Below are 25,820 nucleotides of genomic sequence, written 5' to 3'. Positions count from 1 at the left end.
TCGCCAATACTTCTAATGCCTCGAATGTAGTCAAGGCGCCACGCTTTCGACCGGGCTATAAATGATCTCATCGTACCGCTCATCGCAAGCCCAGAGGACGCGGGGTCCCACCGGAAACACTGTCCCTCACCCCTCCCCTGCCCCGATCACTGTAAGTACTGGCCCGCGGGCATCTGATCTCCCGCGGCATCTCTCCGAGCTGCCGCCAACCGCCAATTAGAGGTTGCTTCCTGCTTCTATGCGCACAATTGACAGGGTCGCCAGGCGGAGCGGTGCCCGGGCGCGCGGGGGGGGGGGGCGCCGGAGCACCCTCACCTGGGGGTGTGGCGCTGGGCACCACGGCCTCGAGCAGCAGGCTGTTGAGGGAGGCGATATCTCCGGACAGGTCGAACTGGGTCAGCGCCTGGTCCAGTCGTGTCATCAGCTCGGTGGTGGTCACCGCCTCCTCCAGCGCCCGACTGTGGTCGAGTGGCCAGCGGGCGTCACAACACCGTCATTACGCTTCGGAAGGTCGGCCAACGCTTTAGGAGCTGGTGGCGTGACGAGAGAATGCGATTAGGTGCAGGAGCTGCTGGTATTAAGGGCTGAGAGCGACATCGTAGTTATTGCATTAAACATTGCACCAAAAACGTGGCGACTCGTTCACATCATTTCACTGCGTAAAGTGGACTCCAAAAAAAAGCTAAGACTTCTTAGCGTAATTCAGTTACTGCCACTTTGAAGGCCACGTTAAAACGATTTGCTGCGAGGCAGAATTACCCACCGCTTTTGCTCAGGAGTTATATCTGTGCTTTCTACGGTCGCCATTAGCCTGTGAGTGGTCAAAAGACGAGATTAGATACACGTGATTGGCAAACGGCCCGAATGATACACGCACTCATATTAACACCGACATGTCATACACCGACAGTCTGCTGAACACGTGCTCTGATGATACAGGTGAATGCGAAGAGCAAATCACTTAATAGCGTTTGCTGCACTCACACAGTGTTGTCTAGGCCACTGTGATGCGAACACATTTCCTAGGGAATATCACGACTATCCTTGTCTCGTACGCATAAGAAAGAACATAATCCGCCTGCAGCTAAGAATTCGACGTGTGACGTAACACGCTCTTTGCCGGCAGATCGTCCTGACCGCCGTCACCGGTCAGTGGCCGGCCAGCAGATGGCAGGGTGCCGGCGGACGGAGCAGGCGGCGGGCGCGCTCGGCACCCTCGCTCCAGTTCGGCCAAGCGGCGGGCGCGCTCGGCACCTTCGGCCCAGCTCGGCTGGCGGCGCCCACCTGAGGCGGACGGACGCGAACGCCCTCTGCACGGCCAGGTGCACGATGGGGGCCAGTCCGTCGGCGGCGGCGCGCCGGCGTGCCGGCAGCCGATCCAGCGCGGCCAGCGCCCAGCCCAGCACCTGCGACGCCCGGTGGCGCTCCGTCGCCTCGACGAACAGCTCTCCCAGACTCCTGGCGGGCCGGTAGTCTGGGCTTAGGCCACGTTCAGGGCTCAGCCCGGGTCAGGCACGGTCCAATGGCAGCGGGTTCGAGTGATATGTCAGGCGTAGCGGTATTTCGGTGGCTTCTTCAACCAAAGCCCTGCTATTAATGCACAGCTCCGTCAAAGTTTGGGAGAGGGAGCAGCAGATTCCCACGCCCGCACACTCCGCGCCCCTAAATTAATCGACTGTGGTCAGTCGCTGATGGACGGCGTGTCGGAGAGACGTTCATCCCAGCACCGATGAAGCCACGTCAAGGGTGCCCCAAACCGTGCCGCGAGTTTGCACAAAAAACAACCATAAAAACTGAGGCGGCAAGGCAGAGTTACACGCGAGTGTCAGGAATCTAGCGCTTCTCAAGACGTGTTTTGAGAGCATCACAACTTTACATTAAACGTGCATTTTCATGTTGGGTTCGAGGCATTTGCAAGCAATGGTGCACATATCCCACGACTGTTCGAGTGGGCGGCTCACCTCTCTGCGTTCTCGTCGCTCGCTTCGCCCGAGCTCTGCGGCGCGTCGCTCTCCACGGACCGGCAGATGCCGGCGGCCGAGCAGACCTCCACGTACACTGTCCGGGCATCTGCGGAGGCGGACGGCGGCGTTCACCAACGCCTCCGGCTCCTCCGGCTGGGCTCGGCCCGATCAGAGTAGCACAGGCCGGTCATGTGCTCCCGGCTTTGTATTAAATTAGTATGTCTATGGAACGCGAACCGCGCGACGACGACAGCGTTGCGTACATGACGACAAAAATACTAGTGATGGCAATAAAACTTAAAGAAGACATGATAGCGCACTCGTCGTCAATCAGCTTTGGTTGACTAACTGAAAATCATCTTCCTCCTGCGCCCACAAAGAGAGGGCAGGTTGTCTTTGTCTGGGAAGAGGGGTACTTTCAGACAACTTCTTCAGCTGATGCCTGTTGACAACCGGACATCATAAACATCAGCGCACAGGTTCAATATCTCACCTTTAGGCAATAAAATCTTCACTTGAGGCACATCACCAGAAACCGAAGCCATGGCCACTTTCAAGCCATCTGGGTATACATAGCCGAACTCGTAGTTCAACGGTTGAACGGCGGATGGCGCTGTCCAGCCAGTCGAAGCATCCAAAGACGTTACCATTCCATCTCCAGACCCCACCTGCCGGGGAAGGGGGGCGGGCACGACACATCAATTAGAATCAGGATGTGCAGTGCTGCAGCGTGCAGACTTTGACGGAAGTCTTCCGCAAATTGAGAGATGGCCTCATAGCATGCTGTGTTCACTCCACCGTGTCCAGTGCGTTGGGGGTTCATTGCACCCAGGTTGTCACCTTGAATTTTTCAGGGGTGTATTTTTGTTTGTTTGTTTTTTTGTATTTTCTGAATGCAATGCCGTGTCTGAACTGCTGGTACCCTCGGTCCCACGCAGATCCGTATTCTATATCATCACCGTCATATATCACCATTACCATCATCAAGGTGGCTTCAAATGAAAGGTCATTACCCAACATCAAAGCAATTTTGATCCAACCAAATAACAACTATAAAATTTGATCCGACTTCTTTCTAACCTTGACATCATGAACGTAAATCAAAGTGGTCGAAATCCGGGAAGCAGTCAGCATCTGAGGGCAGATTGAATTACCTGCACTGGCTCAGCTCCGAATCGATTTTGGGAGCTGACACTCCCGACTACATTACACTGAACATGGAACGTCCGAAATGCCTTGGAAACGTTGCATCCTCTTCTCAAGAAGCCGACCGACCTTTCACGAACTAACGTAGGGGTGTCAACACCCCGATGACACCCATTCAACAAACCCAGTCCCACCGAGGAGTGAGAGCCATTCCTGCTGGCAGTTGTGCGACCCCAGCCGTCCACTTACCGCCAGTTCGCCCTGCAGCGGCCCCGACGGCATGCGTATCTCCACCTCCGCCGAGTAGGTGTCGGCCTCCTCACCCTCGGCGTCGACCCGCAGCGTGAAGCGGATCACCTCCCCGCACAGGCGACCTGCCAACGCCGGCCCTGTGAGGGTGGCGTCCGCGGTCGCCGCACCGAGCCGCCGCAACAGCCCAGCGCCAACTCGAGGCGAAACAGCGGGCGCATTCTTGGAATGGAAAACATGTGAGCATTGATAACAACAAGCACCTTACAGGGTAACCCGAAGGGACATCTAACTCTACACATTAGAAGAAAGAAAGAGAGAGAGAGAGAGAGAGAGAGATGATGCAAGACGAGGAGAGAGAGGAGAGACGGTGAGAAGAGAGAGAGTGACGAGAGGGAGAGAAGGAGAGAGAGAGAGAGCGAGGAGGAGGAGAGCTTCGAGCAGACGAAGAGAGAGAGGAGAGAGGAGAGAGAGAGAGCAGAGAGAGGCAGGACGAGAGAGAGGAGACGAGAGAGAGGAGAGAGAGAGAGACCCAGACCCAGAGACCCAGACACAGAGACCCGGACACAGAGACCTAGAGACAGAGATACAGAGAGACAGAGATACAGAGAGACAGAGAAACAGAGAGACAGAGACATACAGCGGTCTCCGGGCTGCTCCAGCGGCGGCAGCACCAGGTCGAACGGCCGGCGCCTGGTACCACCGGCCACGTCGGTGGGCTGGAACGAGGCGGAGTCGAGGGCGGCCGCCGGCAGCTCGTACTCTGTCTCCTCAGCGCACCGTCACCCGCCAGTCAGTCGACACCTGGTCGGACGAGGACATGGCTCAGACACCGGCCAGGATGAGAGCATACCTCAGACATCGATCGGAGGAGGAGAGCATGGCTCAGACATCGGCCGGGGAAGAGAGCCTAGCTCAGACATCGACCGGGGGAAGGAAAGCATTAAGCTCAGACATCGGCCGGGAGAAGAGAGCATAACTCAGACATCGGCCAGGTCTGGAGGGTACGCCCAGACACTTGTAGAGTGGCGGTGCCCGGTTGAAAACGCTCACAAACAGGTGGTCGGGCTTGGACGAGCGCTAACACGCGCGCAGGAGGGGATAATTTTGAGGGAGCTAATTTCCACGAAGATGGCCCGTGCGATTCACTCAGTGTGTTGTCATCCTACATATGTTCCGACGAAATCATTCAGTCCTGATAGTTGTCTGTGTGCCTTGAAGCTACCACCCCCCACTAAGATGCACACCCAAGTTGTTCAACTGAAAACGCAGTATGCACCTGAGCCGGAATGTAGATAGGCTCATATGGGCTAAAGAAGTCCTGGTTGCGGTTGATCCACAGCCTGGGCCGCCGCTGCCGCCCGACGAACACCTCTGTCGAGGCCTCGTCCACATCACTGTTCTTTTCCACGCGCAGGGTGAAGCGGTACCACCTGCAAAGGCATCGGAATATCACATTATATACAAAAAAACTTTATAGCGTTACAATAATGAACGGAAACACACTTTCTGTATGCTTTTGTTTCAAACACCGGGCGGCGTTTAAGACATTCGAGCCATCACGCAATGTTTGGTTTGTGCCCGTGCGGCAGCCACAGAGAGTACAGAAGCTGAACGAGTCGCCAGAAGAGGGCGCATCCTGCCTGCCGCTGCCATCCGCCGGCGTCTCGGGCTACGTATCGCGTGTCCCTCACGTGTCGGCGCCGAGCAGGTCTGCCGGCACACGCAGAGTCGGCTGGCTGACGGCCTCCTGGCCCAGGTGCTGCTCCAGGCGGCGCAGCGCCCCGGGTTTGCCGACGAAGCAGCCGCCGCCGCCGTCGGCCAGCTGGCAGCTCCATGTAAAGGCGAGCGAGCCGGGGCGCCTGTCCAGGTCAGCCGAACGCGAGCCGTCCAGGAAGACCGGCTGGCCGGCGGACACTGAGCGTCGTTCGGCCGGCAGCCGGGCGCGCACGCCGCCACCTACCGGCCGCAGACGCAGCGAGCCCTGCAAGGAGAGAGGGTCGAGGCGTCAGGACAGTCAGCAGGCTGCTGCCGCTCCTCGGTGGACCGCTGAACTTGCTTCATGGAGCATACAGCACAGCCATAACGACTGCGAAAATTTTTGGAGGTTTATGGATTGTCAATCAGTGATCCCAGCAGGTGTAATTATAACACCGGCTATCCAACGTAATTCATGTACAGCCACGGTATAAGTGATCCGTGCAATAACAGAAGGGAACATCGCCGCGGCTACCAAAGTGAACATTATTTAACGGCTAAGAGGAGATCCTCAGGCTCTGAGAGACGGCCACCGATCAGCTGGCGGGCTTCCGACTGACCGTGCCCACATCTCCGGTATCCATCGAGGTAACCACGCAGGTGAGGACGAACTCGGACTGCCAGACCAGCTGAGCCGTGTCCAGCCGCAGGGTGGCGCTGTCCAGGCCCTCCAGAGCCGAGGCCGGCATCCCAGGCAGGCGCCAGGCGTACTGGGGCAGCAGGCACACGCTCAGAGCGAGAAACGAAGGGATCCGAACGTACTAGGGCTGCAGGCACACGCCGAGGGTAAAACACGACGGGGTAGAGCGTACTGGGGCAGCAAGCACACGCTCAGAGCGGGAAACGAGGGGATCCGGACGCACTAGGGCAGCAGGCACACGCCGAGAGTAAGAAACGACGGGGTCGAGCGTACTGGGGCAGCAGGCACACGCTCAGCGTCAAAAACGACTGGATCCAGGCGTTCTGGGGCAGCAGACACACACTGAGAGTCGGAAACGGTGGAACCTGGGCGTGCTGGGGTAGAATGGCACACACTGAGTGAGAAAACGTTGCAGACGATCCAGCTAGGCTCAGGCGTACCGCGGCAAAAGCCCACACGATAAATAATAAGCACGACACGGGCACCCTAGCGTGGCGGGGCAGACGCACACACACGCACACACACACACACACACACACACACACACACACACACACACACACACACACACACACACACACACACACACACACACCACACACACACACACACACACACACACACACACACACACACACACACACCACACACACACACACACACACACACACACACACACACACACACACACACACACATACACACACATACACACACACACACACACACACACACACACACACACACACACACACACACACACACACACACACACACACACACACATCGGGTATTAGGAGGCACATGGGTGTTGCCATTCCCGGCCGGCGTCACGTATTCTGGGACAGGCGGCCGCCGGACCGGGCACAGCCTGTCGACGCGCAGACGGAAATGGCTGGTTGTGCGGTGAAGTCGAGTGGAAATGACCGCATGTCATATCAGGTCACTTGCTGATAAAAGACAAATGCTGTGCTGCTAGGCTTAGAGAGCAAATGTCTAGGTATACGATTATATAAGCAAACAAATTTGACAAAACCCATAACGGCTGGATGACGCATTATAGCGGTTTTTTATCTCTTATACTTATCGACCAGCAGTATCATGACACAACAAATTCCGCGCACCATAAGCGCCTTAGTTTTGCACACCCCACGGGAGCGTCAGCTTAGCTTCATCACATTATCAGCGTCCCCGTGTCAGCCCGCCGGCCAGAGACCCCACCATCGGTGCGAGCGGTCGGCGCCCGCCATCGGCTTAGCTTCATCACATTATCAGCTTCCCCGTGTCAGCCAGCCGTCCAGAGACCCCACCAGCGGTGCGAGCGGCCGGCGCTCGCCGTCGGCTTAGATTCATCACATTATCAGCGTCCCTGTGTCAGCCAGCCGTCCAGAGACCCCACCAGCGGTGCGAGCGGTCGGCGCCCGCCATCGGCTTAGCTTCATCACATTATCAGCGTCCCCGCGTCAGCCAGCCGTCCAGAGGACCCCACCCAGCGGCCCGAGCGGCCGGCGCTCGCCGTCGCCCACCTTGAAGCCGCGCTGCTCGCCGCCGCAGAGGACGGCCGTCGCTCGGTAGGTGTAGAGGCCGCCGGCAGCGATGCGGTCAGGGCCGACACGGCCACCGAGAGGCCCGAGCTGACCACGCGGAACGCGCGGAACAGGCTGCGCGAGCCGCCCACCCACGTCTGCGCCTTCGCAAACACCTGGTAGTTGAAGTCGTCGGCGATGAGCTGTGGCGACGGGGCAGCGCAGGCTGTGAGTGCGTTGTTTGCTGGGCCGTGGCGTTCGTGATCGCGTTGTTACCACGAACAACACTGGTGTTCAGCATGGCCAACGATGGCATGCACAGGGTCAAAGGGTTAAATGTGAGCAGATGTCATATAGTATGGACTTCGGTAGAGCTTATTATCTACATGGGCTGTTATCTTACCAAATGTACCAAACATACTTTCATTTTTCTATCAACATTATGCTATTTCTATCGCTTCTATAGGAGCAACAAGTTTAGATATATATATATATATATATATATATATATATATATATATATATATATATATACGCTGCCACCAGCTGCCACCACACACTCGAAGTTAGGGAAGCAGTTGGCTGCAGCGGGCATCCGGCTGTACGGCTACATGCGCGCGCGCCTCTGACCGGTGACGTGTTGATGGTGTAGACGGACACGGCTCCCGTCCCGTACGTCGCATCGCGTTCCATGACCTCGTTGATGCCCTGCCAGACTTCCAGCGTGGTGCGCTGCGTCAGCGTGGTGTCCGCCTCCAGCGTCACGTTCCACGTGTAGGTGAGCGCCCGGCCGAGGCCCTCCAGCGTCAGCGCCCGGTAGGTGGCGCGTGAGTCGGCCGCCGAGCACACCACCGACGGTCCGACCAGGGAGAACTCCGGGGGTACCTGCGGAAGGGAGGCGGCCTGAGCTGACCGGCCCCGGCTCAGGCGCAGGGTACGCCACCGGCTGCCTGGTGGGTCACGACAGCGGTCGTACCCGCGGCAGGGAGTGACCTGGCCTGACCTACCCCGCCTCAGAGCGCGCCACCGACAGCCCTCCGGCAACGTCTGTCGCAGCATTACTTGAATGGCACAGCCATGCTCGCTACAGCCCTCTCCCTACATCGCCGCCACTGTGGTGAGAACGTGCAGAATATGCTGTCCCGGTAAGCACCCCCGATGCCCTATAACAGCGTAACAAACAGTCAATGTCAATCCCTTACGGTGCAGATCTTTAATCCTGCGGTGGAGACCAAACATCTACCTCGTACGACATGACGCCGAATACCGCGCGCTTCGCCCTAACCGAGATCACTGCTCCCAATAACGGGGTTGAAATTCATTTGTTGCTGCTTCGTTGTCCGGCCGCTTCGATGCCCGTCGGCGACCGAGCCTACGCCGCATTCGTACCGCCATGGCCTCGGCGAAGCTGACGCTGACAGAGCCGGTGGCGCGGCCCCGCCAGCGGCCCGCTGCCAGCGCCGCGGCTGACAATGGCGCTGCCCCCGGCCAGCGTCAGGGTCAGCGGCCCGCTGGGCGGCGCCATCTTGTCGCCGGGCCGGATCAGCAGCTGACTGCCGCGCACCTGGCAGGCTGTGGGCCAAGGCGCACACAGCTCACGGCGGGCATGAATGGCGGTGGAACCCCCAGGAGCGGTATGGCAGGGCCTGGGTACAGATGCGTTCAATGGCAGCTGGGTCGTTTCGCAAGTTGGGTGATCGAAAGACAAACTTGATCCGAACTCGGATATACCTAGCATATCCACCTGTTGCCTTCTTAGAATATCTTCTTTACGCCAAAGGAAACCCATAGAGGCGATATCACTGGCCGACGAGCTCAGCGTCAGCGTTGACTGAGCGCAAACGAGACGTCTCCTGCTGCAGGGCCGCGGGAGACGTCGCGGGCGCCCAGCCGCCACTCACCGGCGTCGCCGAGCTGCTGCAGGCTGTCCGCGTCCAGCAGCTGCTCGCAGCTCTGCTCAGAGGTCACGGGCCGGTCAAACTCGACGCTGATGTGGCGGTACGGAGCCGTGAAGCCGGCGCCCACTATGCGCGGCGCGGTCGACACCATGTCCAGGTGGATCGGCGCGCACGTCTCCCCGCACCTGCCGAGCGGCCCGGGTCAGCTGACGCTCGGATTACCTGGGGATTGGCATAAGTAGCCAGCAGCATGACAGGTCCACTGGTGAGGAATGCACCAGCCTGCTTAACAGGGATCGTGGCCACAGTCGGGTTAATACCTTATTTAGGCTGGCTGAACCGAATGGTTCAAACACGCCATCCAATTTCAGTGGGTCTTAACGACAGACCTAATACAAAGGCACGGGTATACCTCACGCTGCAATTCAAAGACATCACCATGCACATGGCTCGTTGCTTCAGCCCAGCAGCCGTCATGCCTCATCGCCTGAGTCCTGGGCTGACCCCTGGCTGGACACGACACTGACCCCTGCTTGAGCAGCGCCTGCACGCCGGCCTCGTCGTAGGCGACGACGGCGCGGTAGCGGCCGGCAACCGGCAGTCGCGGCAGCCAGGCCTGCAGTGAACCGGCGCCGCCCTTGCGGCTGGTGCCGGCGGCCGGCTTCCGCAGCAGCACGGCAGTGTACGACGGCCGCACGCCGGCCGGCGACAGCAGGCCCAGCAGCACCGGCGCCCCGGCCGTCGGCGTCGTCGACAGCGTCACGCTCACCTGCGAAGGGGCCCAGCTGTAGCCGACTGATGTGTGGTTTTGAGGGCGCTTCGACTGCGCCAGTCATTTAGGGCAGAGCTGCACACGGCGCGCGCCACATCCGGGGAGGGCAAGAGGGGCGGGGAACGCGGCGCAGACGAGACGGGAGCAGGCACAACTCCGAAGAAGGGCCGACCAATGCGGCGGCGTTGGAAGTAAGCGCCGTTGCGGGCCGGATTTACCCCAGGAAAACAGCCAACTAACAAGCGACAGTCAGACAGGCGAAGTCAGTCAGACGACCCCACACGCGGCGTGTCCGGCACGGATCTAGCGCGCAGCCGTCGTGACATACCATGTTCTCCTCCCCCAGCGTGCCCTCGGGCGGCTCCAGAGAGGCGATGCCCAGACTGCTGCTGTTCACCAGCATGAAGCTGTCGGCCGACGTCATGTCGCCGCAGCCGAAGTCGTACGAGCCGAGTGGCAGGTCGGCCGGCAAGTTCGCGCCGACGGCCCACTTCCTGCGCCTCGTGCCGGCCGCCGTGATGATCAGCGTCTCGTGCGGGAAGGTGGAGACCTGCAGGTGGGGCGTGCGATGTCCTCATCAGGCGGCATGGAGAAGGGCTGAGCGCAGTGACAGCGGGCTAATGCCGGAGTGTGAACGAGCACGGAGAGAGTCTCTGCTGATGTCAGCATCAACCACGCTGCCCCGCGCTGACAAACTGCTCATAAATAACAGTCTCTCTCCGTCCTACTGAACAATTGTACCATAAGAACCCTACCACATGAAATGTGGAATGACTGTGTGAGATGTAAAATGTGAATTTCTACAAAGCCTCCGGGACAGCTGATGCATTTTGCATGAGACTTTCATATGCTGCTCTCATTCCGTAGAATCCAGGCGGGTGGCTGAGCACGTTGAACCCATTCCATTAGACGCAGCCGATCAGTTTGATTTCGTGTCTCGCTGACGATAAACGCCATGTCTGAGTGCGCACACGGTCACTGGCATGGGTTACAGACCCTTGACCGACGCAGCGAGCCGCGGCGCACCGTCCCCACTCACGTCCGTCTTCTCGCCGCCGGCGTTCTGCACGAAACAGCTGACCAGCGTGGGGTCCCAGGGTTTCGTCTGGTTGCGCAGCGGCAGGGCGACGGTGGCGGGCTCGTTGGTTCCCAGTCGCGCCACGTCCACCACCGCAGGCGGCCGACCGAACCGCTTGCAGGCTGCGGCAGTCGGAGCGGTGTGAAGTGCTAGGATGCGTCACGCGGGGATGGGCCAGAGGGATCACATAGTCGAGAAGACCTCTCCGGGCTTGCTGATGGAGAAATGGCTGAGTTTAATGTTATCTGGCGAATGATCTAGGGTCATACAGCTGGCAGAGCCTCATAGGTGATCACTTAACAATGCCATTAAGTTATCATCCGATTGTATCACCTACAAGGAGTTAGTTTAGGTGTGAAGACCAAGCCGCCTGAGTGTACAAATATGCATTCACCAGAGTTAAAGCATGCTACCGAAGTGAAAAAAATCCATAATATTCGAGCCAATCTGAGTGCTGCACGCGCTGAGCTGAACACAACGAAATCGCCAGATGGCGCGACATAACCTGCCGCTCCCTGGCCCCTGCCCAGACGCCCATGCACGGGCCACGCGCCGACGCTCCGGCGCCCGCCCGGCTCCGCGCGCCGCGCGCGGTCGGCCCCACTCACCACCCCAGTTGGCGGCGGCTGGGTGGCGACACTGGCCACAGCGGTCGAGCCGGCGCGGGCTGGACAGCTCGCCGTCGCACGCCTCCTCCGGGCAGGCGACCAGCGGCTGCGCCTCGCCGCTGGTCGCCGAGCAGCGGCCGCACGAGTCGCGGCCGTGGGTGGCCGTCAGGCCCGTGGTGCCCAGCACGCAGTGGCCGCACCTGAGCGCCGACGCGGCGGCGTCAGAGCACGCGGGAGACGTACGCCGTGGCGGTGGCGGACGCGGGAGCAGGGGGACGGTATGACAGTGTCGGAGGCGAGGAGCGGAAGGAAGCGATGGCGGCGTCAGGGACGGGAACAGAAGGACGCGATGACAGTGTCAGAGACTGGGACAGAGGGACACCACGGCGGCGTCAGAGACGGGAACAGAGGGACGGTATGGTGGCGTCAGAGACGGGAGCAGAGGGACGGCATGGTGGTGTCAGAGACGGAAACAGAGGGACGGCATTGCAAAGCCAGAGACAGGGAACAGAGGGGAGCCATGGTGGCGCCAGAAACGAGAACAGAAGAACGTCATGGCGGCGTCAGGGATAGAGACAGCGGGACGCCATGGCAGTGTCAGAGATGAAAGAGGAAGGCAAGCATCGGAGGCAACACGGGACAGTACGGTACGGAATTATGCTGGCATGGAGTGATCGCATGCTGAAGGGCTGACCGTAGCAATGTTGAGCGAATGTGAAGTGTGAGTGGCCGGGAAAGTCGTTTTGACACCTTATGATGCGATGCTTAAGGCCGATGCTACACGCTGAGCACATCTTCTAGCAGATCTGGCTGAAGCTCAGCAAAAAATAACAACAACAAAAAACAACAAAACGATCCACCGATACCCCGGACTGGGCAAACAGTCCGCAATAACCCTGCACGTTACGCCACCACGATCACGCACCACACACACACACACACACACACACACACACACACACACACACACACACACACACACACACACACACACACACCCACACACACACACACACACACACACACACACACACACACACACACACACACACACACACACACACACACACACACACACACACACACACAACACACACACACACACACACACACCACACACACACACACACACACACACACACACACACACACCACACACACACACACACACACCACACACACACACACACACACACACACACACACACACACACACACACACACACACACACACACACACGCAAACGCACACGCACACGCACACGCACACGCACACACACACACATCACGCTGTACGGTTGCGTAGCTGCGCGCCCAGCAGTGCCGCTGGGCGTCGCGGCGCGCCCCACCCCTTGCTCACGGGTTGTAGTAGGCGCCGGAGCCGCTGACGTTTGTCGCAAGGCGCCACAGCGGCCGGCTCCTTCAGGGCGCACACTTCTGCGTCCTGGATGCGCACAAGCTCGCTTTCCATGCACTGGTGGGCGCAGTCCCGCTCCGGCTCCAAACCAGTGGCGCCGCCTACGCACCGCTCGCAGTCTGTGAACGCAGCTGGCGGGGCGGGGGAGAGCAGACGTCAGTCGGCGACTGAGGTAGTGGCCGACTGCAGCTAGGATGGGAACGCAAAGCGCGCCATTTGTAATGGTCCCAGTTTGAGTTGGTGTGGCATACCCCGAACTGAGATAGTGGATATATAGAATTTAGTGACTGGGAGCTTGACTAGTGGACAACCTCGCGCTGCCATCGTGTGCCTGAGGGCTTTCGCAGCCTAAACCTTCCACTGTCTTTGAGCTTAGATGGGGTTATTGAATATCGAGGCAAAGATTAGCTAAATGACCACCTGCAGACCAACTCGATTAATTGTGTATGTCCGCAGGCATGCCGTATGAGATTTCGCACTGAATCGTAATTCGAACGGCAGCGACATTTCAAACTAATCCGGGAAAATAAAATGCATGGGTGCATGGCAACATCACTACAATCTAGCCGGCGAGCGTCGGTACGCCACACAACTCGACGAGAAAGGACGCGAGCGCCACATTCACGTCAGACAGCCATAAACACGTCCATCGACCGACGCCTCCGGCGTCTCGGCGCACACGGCGGCATGCGGCGAAGGATCGATGCTGCCCGGGTGTGAGGAGTTAATGGCGACGGACACGCGACGGCCCGACACCAAAGGCAGTCCAGCGGTTACTGACGGCTACCAACAGCGGCCCGGACGCGGCAGTGGGGAGCCGCGAGTGGCGTGGGACGTCTGAATTGTGACGCGATGGTGGTTACAGCCGTCACTGACCGCGCCTTCTGGGGGCACCAAGCAGCCTACTGATGGCACACACGGTCCAAGCTGTCCATTTAAGGTGTGCTTACGGCGCAGTTGAATCCAAAGAGTAGATGCGTGCACGCACTGGGGCCTCCAGTTCCTCCCCTCGACACATGTACTGCGTGTGTCAGTAGGTGCATGAATACACGTTAGCCATAAAAAATTAGAGGTAGACCGGTTAAAACCAAACAAATTGAGAGCGTGTCACTTTATCTTAGTCATGCAAGGAATTTGCGCGCCTGTGACGTGCTGCCCCGAGTTTTCAGTAAATGCCCCCAGTTGTATCTCCCACCTATTGCGAATTTATGCGTGCGCCCTTGTCCAAGAGCATCGAGGTGTACTCTCCACACATGAAGTCCCTTCCGGTGCCTTTTTCCATCGTCCTGTACAATTCATCGCGACATTGGTCGGCCTCGCAGGCCAGCTGCATGCCATCCAATTGCACACCATCTGCCTCGCAAGCTGTCCCTGAATTACCCACCAACTGCAGCTCGCTAACAATTAACAATCCGCCGCTTTTGAGGCGGTCCTGCTTCGGCGTGGCGCCGCCGCCGGCCCACTCACTGCCGTTGACGTCCTGGTTACAGTCGATGCAGGACTCGCCGGTGCCGCCGCAGCGGCCGCAAACGTCCCAGGAGGCGGCGGCAGCGGCGCTCAGCACGGGCAGGTCGGTGCAGTCGGAGCGGAGCACCAGCACGCGCAGCTGGACCTTGCTCAGGCTGGAGGAGCCGCCGCACATCTGCCGGTAGCATCCACCGTCAATGACACACCCCAGGCTGGGAGCCATAGCGGGTCTGATGGTAACACACACCGTCAAGTACACACACCTCGAGCTGGGTGCCACAGCAGGTCTGATGGGAACACACACCGTCACGTAAACGCACCTCAGGCTGGGAGCCATAGTAGGTCTGATGGTACCATCCACCTTCAGTAACACACCTCAGGCTGGGAGCCATAGCAGGTCTGATGGTAACACACACCGTCACGTTCACACGCCTCAGGCTGGAAAGCTCACCGGTTGACAGCCAGGTACGGTGAGCAGCTCCGGGGAGGCTGTCTGGTCCCAGGCGGCCAGCACCAGGCCGGCGCCCTCCTCCGCCTCCCGCTCGGACCACGCTTGGCTAGCGTTCTCTGCGGTGAACCGGAGCCGGTCGCCGGGCGCCAGGTAGAGCGGCGTCACGGACACGCCCTGCCCCGGTTCGACTCCCGTGCCGTTCGCCGCACAGCCCGCGCCCCGGCGAGCCGGCGCGCCAGCTCGGCCATGGCGGCATCGGCCGGCATTCGGCCGCAGTCCGGCGGCGGCCGCTCAAGCGCGGCCGTCATCTCCAGCGCGCTCCACTGGTCGGCACCGGCCGGTGCCCAGTCCCAGCGGCCGAGCGGCGGGCCGACGGCGCGCAGCACGGCCGCGCCCGTCGCCCGGCCGTCTGGGTCGGCGAACGCGCCGCCCACCAGCTGCGCCGCCGTCACCGTCAGCGAGCTGGCGCCGAGCGGCAGCAGCAGCGGCGCCGGCGGCGGCGTGCCGGCCCGCAGCAGTGGGGCGTCGTTCGCCTCGCGCACCTGGTGACACAGCCGCCCACCAGCCGGCGTCAGCGCCACGCCGGGTGGGCGCGGGGGACGCGGTGCGTCACCGCTAGAGTACCCGGCGGTATGAGCAGATTATCTCATGTACAGCCGCGAGAGCGTTTCATCAGATTGGATTTCTTCGTTATCTGGCATGAAGCAATTGCAACAAATGCCCAAATCTGAATGCGCCTAAAATTACTGAATGCATATTTCACCCCATAGGTCTGTCAGCCAGATCACACAAGATGGTGTAAGACGCGTGAGCAAAACAAATATTTTGTATGTGATATATTGATGTGGGTAAACATGTCCTATTTCCCAGAAGAGAGGCGCACTCTTCCGTGAGCTACCTTGACTCAACCACCATGGGCGCACACTTACCATCAGAAGAACCTCCGCCTCCGTTTTGCTCCCCGCCAGGCTAACCTCAAATATGAATCGCACCGGGCCTTGGAAGTTGGGTTTGGGTATGAACATGACCTGAGGTTGTTCAGGTGACTCGGGGTCAAGTGGCAATTGTAGTTCCAGTGGAGTAAGCTCCAAGGAGTGCTCTTCCCAGCTGAAAAATACAGGACGAACGCAACCGTCGTATCACGAAAATCATAGTTTATTACAGTCAAAACATGAACATACGCAAGGCCTGTAACGCCTGCAGGGCAACAATAACCTAGGCAGTTGACGCGCCCTTAAACATCAACAACAACAACCCTACGCAACCAGCTTGTATGGCGGTGAAAACAGTACTTCCTCGCCACGCCAGAGGCAACAGTGACTCAGACACCAACCCAGAAGACCGAACATAGCGTGCGCTCCTCCCGCTTCCGAGCGGCGCACTCACCTGTCCTCGTCGCCGGTGTACGAGAAGAGCGTCTGGCCTGGCACCTCAGAGCGGCGCTGAATCTCTCCGGCGTACCGCACCCGTACCGGTACCGTCGGCTGGTACAGCGAGCGCAGCTGCTGGTACCCGAGCGCGGCGCGGTCCAGCGCCGGCGACTGCAGCTGCCAGCTCAGCTCCTCTGCGCGGGAGGGTCAGCGGTCACTGGGCGCCTGACCCGGTCAGCAGTAGGGGACTCAACCAGTGGAGTGATTGGCCGTACTAAATGGGTAGCGGGTTGGGTACAGATTCTGGGAAACTTACAGATAATTTGGCTGTCCATGCTCTTTCATCAGCAGGTGCTCTGCGCCACCCCGGTGCCCCCCCCCCCCCCCCCTTGCTAAGGCTCTAGCAGCGTCCCTAACGCCGGAAAAAATTAAACGGGCGGGAGACGGGTTGGTACAACTGGCAAAGACTGGGTAGCGAGCGGGCTGTGGTCATAGCCCTATGGGTAAAGGCGAACTCGGGAAATGAGATCGCACACGTGAAGGAAGGAAGTGAGAGTCGTGGCATAATGCGCAGACAAGCGTCGCATCACGCGTCTCAAACCGCATCGGACCGGCGCCGGACGACGGCACGACACCAGGCGGCACCGGGCAGGGGACAGCCGGGCCTGGCGCTGGGTGGCACGGCACACGTCGGGTGGCACATCTGTGCCAGGGTGTGCGTCACATTTCGCAGCGCGGAGGCGATACTGCGACAGCCATGTCATGTTGGGCGATGTCAAGCGTACTGTGCATACATTCTGGAAGTCAAGCATGCATGCTGGATGATGATGCTACTACCCATCTATTACCACGTGTAATAATGCACCATGCAGGTAGCACCGATAGCATGGCACGCGCCGCGCTCCGACAGGCGTCGTCCATGACGCGTAATACACTGTGTAAGACAACACTGCAGACATCAATGTGCCGGGACGGGGTCTGCGGCCGGCCGAGCAGGACTGACCGAGGTCGGCGGCCGAGGCGGCGCGGCCCACGGAGACGAGCTCTGAGATGAGCAGCGTGCCCGGCTCGTCCTCGGCGAGGGTCAACTCCGAGGTGTTGATGCTGACCAGCCCGGCCCGGGGCAGCACGTACTGCAGCACCGTGTACTGCAGGCTCGTCTCCTTGTCTGCGGTCGGTGGTGCACAGCGGGGGTGAGCGATAGGGGGACTATGTCAATGGGCACGCAAGCGCGTCTCCTCGTCTGTGGGGAGCAGTACACAGCGGGGTGAGCGGTGGGAGGGGCCACCTCACTGTGCACCACAGTCATTAAATTTTGTGGGGACAGACAGTTATGGCTGGTGAAATTCGGAAAGCACGCAAAAGGACATCATCAACAGCATGCTCTTAACTGAAGCAGGATCAGTGCGAAGAGTCTCTCCTGGCCAAGCAAGTTAGACGGAATAGTAACCAGGTAATGGACCTAAGCATGCGGAGTACGGCGTTTTGGCTGGCAAGGTCATTTTGCGTCCAATAAGCGGAACAGTGGATCAAAATCCCTGCACCTCAGTGAATTCACCAACGGCAAGGACAGTTCGAGACCTGTTCCAAGGGAGTGGTTCTCCACACCAAGACAGCAGGTGGTTCTGCAGCCCCCAAACTACGCCTCTCGACGTCGTCCAGGCACCCACCGACGTCCTGGCTGAGGTTCAGCTGGCGCAAGCCGAAGCCAGTATCGGCCGGCTGGAACTGCACAAACTGGCTGAAGCGCAAGCGGCTGCCGACGGTGAGTGGGCTGAAGGTGCCGTCGGCCGCGTCAGCTGCCTCCCAGCCCTCGTCGGCCGTCTCCACCAGGAAGCTGGGCGCGTTACCGGTCAGTAGAAGAGTCTGCCGGGTGGGCGGGGCGCGCCTTCAGCGCGTGGTGAGCCCGGCCGCGGCGCGAGGGTGCGCCATGCCAGGTGCTGGCGGGCCTAGCACCGAGCAGGACGCGCCGGGTCGGCGGGCTCTGTGCCGAGCCGAGGCTGGCTGTGAGACGCGCTCAATAGCTTCAGAATGTCAGTCCCGCTCCTGGCCGGTGAGCCAATGCGCGACACGCTGGCAGGTGCAGTAGGGAGGCCAAGCGTACTGGTGAGTGCGCTAGAGTTAACGATTACACCACTGAGTGTGATTGCTACACTCAGTGTACAAGTCACAATATGGTACAATATGGTTAAAATGCGCATAACAGCGAACAGCAAACGGGTGTCGCACAGAAGACCACCTGCGTTTATCATTCTTTTGCTGGTGAAGTGCAATAACAAATGTGTGCACTTGCTGAGTGACAGGCCGTGAACGGTTGGGTCGGTAGGGTGAAATGCAGCAAAAGCACCGGCCAGCAAAACGCGGACGGGATGTGTTGATGAGGGAGAGCACGGTGACGGGACGCTGAGTCGGCTGGCGTGGTGAACGAGTGCGCCGATGGTCAGGGGTGTCCTGACCTCCGCCGCGGCTGACTGGACGATGGAGTTGAGTGAGACGGCCGGCGGCAGTTCGCTTGACCCCTGGACGACCGGCTCAGGCAGGGTCCATGCCAGACCTGTGTCCAACGGGTCTGCGCAGACCACACGCCGGTCAGTAACATACCGCACCGGCTCAGGTAGGGTCCACACCAGACCTGTGTCCGACGGGTCTGAGCAGACCACACGCCGGTCAGTAACATACCGCACCGGCTCAGGTAGGGTCCACACCAGACCCGTGTCCGACGGGTCTGCACAGACCACACGCCGGTCAGTAACACACTCCACCGGCTCTGGCAGGGGGTCCACACCAGACCCGTATCCGACGGGTCTGCACAGACCACACGCCGGTCAGTAACACACTCCACCGGCTCTGGCAGGGTCCACACCACACCCGTATCCGACGGGTCTGCACAGACCACACGCCGGTCAGTTGTCTGCATTCCAGATAAGGCCAGGGTGGCATACTGATCACCAGTGTGTGCCTTGCACCAGCCCACACGGCTAGCCAGTGTATCATCGGCTTTTCGCAAGGCACTCCCACACGGTACACTGCCATACCAGGCCAATCTGCTTCAAAAAGCTCTACCAACACATCTGGATAAAGCCCAAAGTGTTGCACGGCAACCCAACACACCCCTGCTGACCTCGCCGAGGTCAGCCAACGGCGCAGTGCCTCAACCAGGCTTGACATTTGCACTTCGCTGACGTTAACCAACAGCAGCCAGTAAATTTGCAATGCCCGAGAGTCGTGAATCAATAGATTCCCCGCAGATCTCATTAAGTTAGCAAACATCGCCGGTTAAAGAAATATGACAACATGGTGACATCACGCATACCTCCACGGGTTTCCAGTTACATTATTTTGGGTGGACTACTACCCCCCACTCCGTCACCCGTCGCCTGCCGCCCGCCATCCGTCATCTCCACCCAAATGCGCAATTTGGCCCCGCCAACAGTGAGCTCAGCATTACAATCGTTGCAAGGCGTAACAATCGACCTGCTTTGCGCGTGACATTCACACGAAGGGTGTTCATTTGTCGCACGTTCGAAGCACAGCGAGTGAGAGTCACTGTCCGTTCAGAGGTGCAGCAGCTTGGAACGGGGGCCGCCAGAAGTGCGGCAGGCTCGTATTGTGAGCTGGGAAAATGCATTTTCAACAGGAAAACATAACCTTATGTGGATTTGGGGAAAAGGTTGGGGACGATTTTCTGAAACGATCGGCAAGGTAGTGTTGATGTTTTGTTTTACATTAACTGAAATGCATATGCATTGTCGATTAAACTTCGGTGCGCCTAGAACCTGCGTCTGAACGGGTTGTGTTAGCTACACATACTGTGGACATTCTATTCTTGTGAATACGTTTGCAAACGGACCACACAAATTTTTTGAACATATTACAGTGAACGATGTCCACATTTTGCTTTCCAGAATTTTATATATATATATATATATATATATATATATATATATATATATATATATATATGTGTGTGTGTGTGTGTGTGTGTGTGTGTGTGTGTGTGTGTGTGTGTGTGTGTGTGTGTGTGTGTGTGTGTGTGTGTGTGTGTGTGTGTGTGTGTGTGTGTGTGTGTGTGTGTGTGTGTGTGTGTGTGTGTGTGTGTGTATGTGTGTGTGTGTGTGTGTGTGTGAGTATATATGCATGTATTCATAAATATATGTATATGATCCATATATGCATATACATAATATATATAGATAGATGACCAGAACATCAACGGACGAAATCCGATAATTTTTTGGACCCGTTTCCTTAGGCGACTCACAACTCTGCCCATTGTGAGAAATCGACAACCGTTCATACAACTGGGCGAAGAGGCCGATAGGCCCGATGGCAGTATGGATTCGATGTCGCGGATAAAAACATTTTCCTTTGCACGCAATCATCTCATGCTGAACGGCATGAATTTTCGAAAACTACCTGCGCTTCGGGTGTTCTTTCGACGTTGGTGTTGTACCAAGATCTAACGTGGAAGCAATCACCGACAGCTTTGTGCTCGTATAGTGCCCCCGAAACGACACGTCCTCAAACAGCAATATAGCACGTGACTGGGCGGCATTCCTTCGAACAGCCCCGGCACGAGACGGCTGACCCACGTGACCACGGGGCCGTGTGATGCTCACCCTGACAGGCACGGTAGGTCACGCACGTCTCCTGGCCGGAGCAGACCACGTGACTGGGCGGGCAGACGACGCCGCAGGCGTCGGCGGGCGACTGGCAGCGGTCGGTGATGACGCAGAAGCTGAAGCACAGCCACCGCGGACCGTCAGTCGGCAGCGACAATCGGTGCAGGGGGGGGGGGGGGGGGGGCGTGCTAGGAGTATTGGTCCGGGGTCAGAAAGAAGTGGATTGGTAGGGGGACTTTGAAGGCTCGTGCTAGTGGTTTTGGTCCGGGACGTGGAAGAAGTGGATCGGTCGGGGGGGGGGGGGGAAGGGGATTATGAGGCTCGTGCTATTGGTTTTCGTCAGCGGGGAAGAATTGGACCAACGGACGCTCCCGCCAGCGCGACAAAAGCAGGCTGTTTAAGGCCGTGGACTGTAAATAAGCTTTACTACGTTGCCGCCCACACGCCTGCCGTCATGATTTCAAAATTAAATTAATTGAAGTGAAAGGACAATGGCCGCCTGACGATAGTAAGACCAAAAATTTAGGACGACTTGTGAGTGGCAACTGCAGAACTGTCAACGTTAGGCGTCAGATCACGTTGAATGCTTTAAAACATTTTGGCGCAAGGTGGTTGCGGTATTTCAAATAAAGCACTTACACTTGGTCGATTTCACAGCTATCTAGAGGCCCTGGTACCGTTGAGGTCTGGAAAACAAGTCATGTGGTGAAATTTTCGCCGACCTGAAACCGCGTAATCGCGACTCTATGCGCTATGAGGCATGAGTCACAGACGCCGAACCTGACCATGGACGCATAACATACTAAATCATTTCCTTATAGACACAGGATCATAGTCTGCCGTGATGAGGTGAGTGTGGTCCTCGTATGCAAGCCAACACCTAGCCTAGCAAGCGTATTTTGTTACCGTGCGGCCGGTTGCATAGCACCTCAACATGGACCGCCCACGAACCGGACCGGCCGAGAGTGGGCACCGCAACAGTCGCACACTAGCCGGCACACAGTGCTCGACAACCACCTCGTGCCAGTGCCCTCGCACGTGACATGCTCTCGGGTGTTCATCACCCGAGTGCCCCAACCACCACCATTAACAGAAGAACACCGATCAAAAAGTGACCACGCGCTCGCATCTGTGCCACTGTGTGCACGGCTCGCAGGCAAACTCCGCTGTGCTCTGCCATCATCGCTCCGAGACAGAAAAACAAGCACACGCCTTCTGAAAAATGGCAACGAGTAAAAATTGTCCGGCCAAAACGTCGCCGGCTGTCGTGGCCGCGCTCCGGGCCGCATGCAGCGGGCGTCAGCGTCGGCGGCGCGCGGCGGCTGCGTCGCGCGGCGCCGCCACCGCCGGCAGCGTGGCCGGCGGTCGCACCAGGACCGGCTGTGCACGGTGTGCCTCAGCGATCCGCCGTCCCAAAACGGGCCCCGCAAGCGCGCGCGCGCAAAAATTCAGACGGTGTCGGCAGGTCTGGTGGCGGGTGGCGCTCCGGAGGCGGAGGAGGCGCGCACGGGTCGACGGCCGCGCCCTGCTGGTACGTTACCTGCGCCGTGGTGGAAGGCTCGGAGCCGGAGGCGTTCAGGGTTACGGGGGTCTCGGCGGAGGTCAGCTCGGGTGAGGAGGACCAAGGGCTCACTTCGGTGCCAAGCGAAGGTGTTCGTGCTGGCAGTGGTTTCCTGCGATGTCCAGGTCTCGTCAGTGCCGAAGTGGTTTCCTGCCATGTCCAGGTCTCGTCTGTGCTGGCAGTGGTCTCCTGCGATGCCCAGGTCTCGTCCGTGCCGGAAGTGGTTTCCTGCGATATCCAGGTCTCGTCTGTGCTGGCAGTGGTTTCCTGCGATGTCCAGGTCTCGTCCGTGCTGGCAGTGGTTTCATGCGATGTCCAGGTCTCGTCCGTGCTGGCAGTGGTTTCCTGCGATGTCCTGGTCTCGTCCGTGCCGGAAGTGGTTTCCTGCGATGTCCAGGTCTCGTCCGTGCTGGCAGTGGTTTCCTGCGATGTCCTGGTCTCGTCCGTGCCGGAAGTGGTTTCCTGCGATGTCCTGGTCTCGTCTGTGCCGGAAGTGGTTTCCTGCGATGTCCAGGTCTCGTCCGTGCCGGAAGTGGTTTCCTGCGATGCCCAGGTCTCGTCCGTGCCGGAAGTGGTTTCCTGCGATGCCCAGGTCTCGTCCGTGCTGGCAGTGGTTTCCTGCGATGTCCTGGTCTCGTCCGTGCCGGAAGTGGTTTCCTGCGATGTCCTGGTCTCGTCCGTGCCGGAAGTGGTTTCCTGCGATGCCCAGGTCTCGTCCGTGCTCACTTGGGTGACGTCAGATGTTACTGCTGTGGGTGTCGAGGTCGTTACTTGGCTGTGCCACGTTGAGGTCCCTGCGCCGGATGTTGCTGTTGCGGCGTCTCGGTCAGTGGTGGCAGTCACAGCAGCTGAGGTCAGATCGGTGGTCGTTGTTTCTTCATCGCCCGGAACCAGACTATTGGCTCCAACTGAGCTCGAAAAGCTGTCGGTGGAACTTGAAGTCGGTAATCCATCGGTTGTGGTCTGTGATGACAAGGCTGGTGACCCATCGGTTGTGGTCTGCTGGGAGGTCATAGATTCTTCAGCTGTCATCTGCGGTAAGGTCGATGACCCATCGGTTGTGGTCTGCTGGGAGGTCATATATTCTTCAGTTGTCATCTGTGGTAAGGTCGGTGATCCATCGGTTGTGGTCTGCTGGGAGGGCAGCGATTCTTCAGTTGTCATCTGTGATAACATCGGTAATCCATCTGTTGTGGTCTGCTGGGAGCTCAGTGATTCTTCAGCTGTCATCTGTGGTGAGGTCGGTGATTCATCGGTAACGTTTTGTTGCGAGGTCGGTGATTCATCGGTTGTGTTTTGTTGTGGGGTCATTGACGCATCGGTTGTGGTCTGTGGCAATGTCGGTGAACCATCGGTTGTGTTTTGAAGCGAGGTCGGTTGTTCATCGGTTGTGTTTTGAGGTGAGGTCAGTGATCCATCTGTTGTCATTTGTGGTGAGGTCGGTGATTCATCGGTCGTGGTTTGAGGCGAAGTCAGTGATCCATCGGTTGTGTTTTGCTGTGAGGTCAGTGACCCATCGGTCGTGGTTTGAGGCGATGTCGGTGATCCATCTGTCGTGTTTTCAGGCAAGGTTTGCGATCCACCGATTGTGGTTTGTGGTGAGAGCGGCAATCCATCAGTTGTGGTCTGTGGTGATGTTGATAATCCATCGGATGTACTTTGTTTTGAGGTTGGTGATCCATCGGTTGTCATTTGTGGTAAGATCGCCGTCAGTCCCGTTACCTCTTCAGTGGCCGCGCTGGACGGATCCGTCGTTCCCTGTGATAAATTTGACGCCGATCCTGTCGTTTCCAGCGTCGTGCTGGGCATTTCCGTCGCGCCGTCAGTGGACGCAGCTGATCCTTCCACCGTCGTGTGCGTAACGTCCTCTGTTGTGACGCCGCTCCCCGCGGCGTTCCCACTTCCAGCGATCAGGCAAGTACCCTCGAGAACGCAGCTGTCGTTGGCCAGACAGAACACGAGCCCGAGACCGCAGACGATCTCGCGCTTGGCTCGGCAGGCGGCGTGTGGCTGGCACTCGCCCGTGCTCATGCAGTAGACGAGGCCGGGCGGGCAGGCGGATGGCGCTGGCGAGCCGGTGGTAGGCGCCGGCGAGCCGCACTGGTCGTGGCGCCGGCACTCTCCCGCCGCCGCGCAGTACACCTCGCCCGGAGCGCAGACGAGCGGCAGGCGACAGCGGTCCTCGGGCAGGCAGGCGCCGGCCGGTCCGCAAGCCCGCAGACCGGCCGGGCAGGCCGGACCGCGCCCCGGCCGCCGGCACTGCCCGGCCGGCTGGCAGCGCCGCAGCCGCGGGCAGTACACCTCCCCTCGGCGGGCAGGGCCGTTCGCCTCCGCCGGGCTCGGCACACTCGGCGTGCGGCGTGCAGTGGCCGGCGGAGATGCAGTATGTCTCCCCCAGTGGGCAGACCCTCCCGCTGCCGCTGGGGCCGGCGCAAGCGGCGTGTGACGTGCAGCGGCCGGTGGAGGCGCAGAACATCTCCCCCGGCGGGCAGGGCCCCTCGCCGCTGCCGGGCTCAGCACACGCGGCGCGTGGCGTGCAGCGGCCGGTGGAGGCGCAGAACATCTCCCCCGGAGGGCAGGGCCCCTCGCCGCTGCCGGGCTCAGCACACGCGGCGCGTGGCGTGCAGCGGCCGGTGGAGGCGCAGAACATCTCCCCCGGCGGGCAGGGCCCCTCGCCGCCGCCGGGCTCAGCACACGCGGCGCGTGGCGTGCAGCGGCCGGTGGAGACGCAGAACATCTGGCCAGGGGGGCACGCGGCCGTGTCGGCGCAGCGTCCGGGCGCCGTGCAGCCGCCGGTCTGCATGCAGTAGATCTCGCCGCGGCGACAGGGACCGTCGCCGGCGGCGGCGCAGAGCGGCGCCGACAGACAGGTGCCGGTGTGCGGGCAGAGGGAGAGGGGGACGGCACAGGCAGCGGCGGGACAGGTCAGCGACGGGAGCTGGCACCGGTCGGCGGCCAGGCAATAGGTCAGCGGGGCCGGGCAGCGGCGGCCCGCCCTCCAGCTGCTCCTAGAGGACACACAGGAGCCGGCGTGAGCGCGCGGCGCGCCGGGGGACGGCAGCGCACGGACCGGCTCAGCAGGACGGGGGGTGGGCCCGCCCGTGACGCCTGCAGCAGGCCGACTGTCTGCAACGCAGGCGGGATGCGCAGAACACGACTCGGCAAGCATGGATGCGGCGTGGCTAAAACTAGTTGTGAAATACACACGGTATGTACAAAGTAGCACGTAGTGGAGAAGCCAAGATATTCTTTGGAGCCATGCCCACTCCCCGCCCTCTGGTGGCAAGGGTCAC

General features: G+C 59.3%; 3 protein-coding genes across 3 annotated transcripts in view; all 3 read right to left on the bottom strand.

Annotated features, from left to right (window-relative positions):
- LOC119098238 (uncharacterized) overlaps positions 1 to 7,358 on the bottom strand; it is an 8,489-nt gene extending 1,131 nt beyond the window's left edge. Inside the window, exons 1-9 of the mRNA XM_037221163.1 lie at positions 7,284 to 7,358; positions 5,678 to 5,827; positions 5,054 to 5,343; positions 4,639 to 4,792; positions 4,136 to 4,163; positions 3,305 to 3,484; positions 1,962 to 2,070; positions 1,384 to 1,458; positions 316 to 458 (exon numbers count right to left, since the gene is read on the bottom strand). Coding sequence (XP_037077058.1) covers positions 316 to 458; positions 1,384 to 1,458; positions 1,962 to 2,070; positions 3,305 to 3,484; positions 4,136 to 4,163; positions 4,639 to 4,792; positions 5,054 to 5,343; positions 5,678 to 5,806 — 1,108 coding nt within the window. The 5' untranslated portion in view covers positions 5,807 to 5,827; positions 7,284 to 7,358. The remainder of the gene's footprint in view (positions 1 to 315; positions 459 to 1,383; positions 1,459 to 1,961; positions 2,071 to 3,304; positions 3,485 to 4,135; positions 4,164 to 4,638; positions 4,793 to 5,053; positions 5,344 to 5,677; positions 5,828 to 7,283) is intronic.
- Position 7,359: 1 nt separating this feature from the next.
- On the bottom strand, positions 7,360 to 8,708 carry LOC119098237 (uncharacterized). The gene is made up of 4 exons (XM_037221162.1): positions 8,673 to 8,708; positions 7,914 to 8,168; positions 7,423 to 7,486; positions 7,360 to 7,391 (listed from the first exon to the last, which is right to left on the bottom strand). The coding sequence occupies exons 1-4, from the start codon at positions 8,676 to 8,678 to the stop codon at positions 7,360 to 7,362; spliced, it is 357 nt and encodes a 118-aa protein (XP_037077057.1). The 5' UTR covers positions 8,679 to 8,708.
- A 6,248-nt stretch (positions 8,709 to 14,956) lies between these two features.
- LOC119098235 (uncharacterized) lies at positions 14,957 to 24,525 on the bottom strand. Its single transcript, XM_037221161.1, has 10 exons — positions 24,250 to 24,525; positions 21,606 to 21,652; positions 20,964 to 21,082; positions 18,801 to 18,913; positions 18,015 to 18,210; positions 17,348 to 17,512; positions 16,361 to 16,538; positions 15,904 to 16,081; positions 15,480 to 15,516; positions 14,957 to 15,090 (listed from the first exon to the last, which is right to left on the bottom strand). Exons 1-10 carry the CDS (start codon positions 24,334 to 24,336, stop codon positions 14,957 to 14,959), a joined length of 1,254 nt encoding a protein of 417 aa, XP_037077056.1. The 5' UTR covers positions 24,337 to 24,525.
- Between the last annotated feature and the right edge of the window lie 1,295 nt (positions 24,526 to 25,820).

The sequence above is a fragment of the Pollicipes pollicipes genome, unplaced genomic scaffold, assembly GCF_011947565.3.
Source record: "Pollicipes pollicipes isolate AB1234 unplaced genomic scaffold, Ppol_2.1 Scaffold_4740;HRSCAF=5597_pilon_pilon_pilon, whole genome shotgun sequence".
In the NCBI taxonomy this organism is placed as follows: Eukaryota; Metazoa; Arthropoda; class Thecostraca; order Pollicipedomorpha; family Pollicipedidae; genus Pollicipes; species Pollicipes pollicipes.
This window is presented reverse-complemented; position numbering and strand designations above follow the sequence as displayed.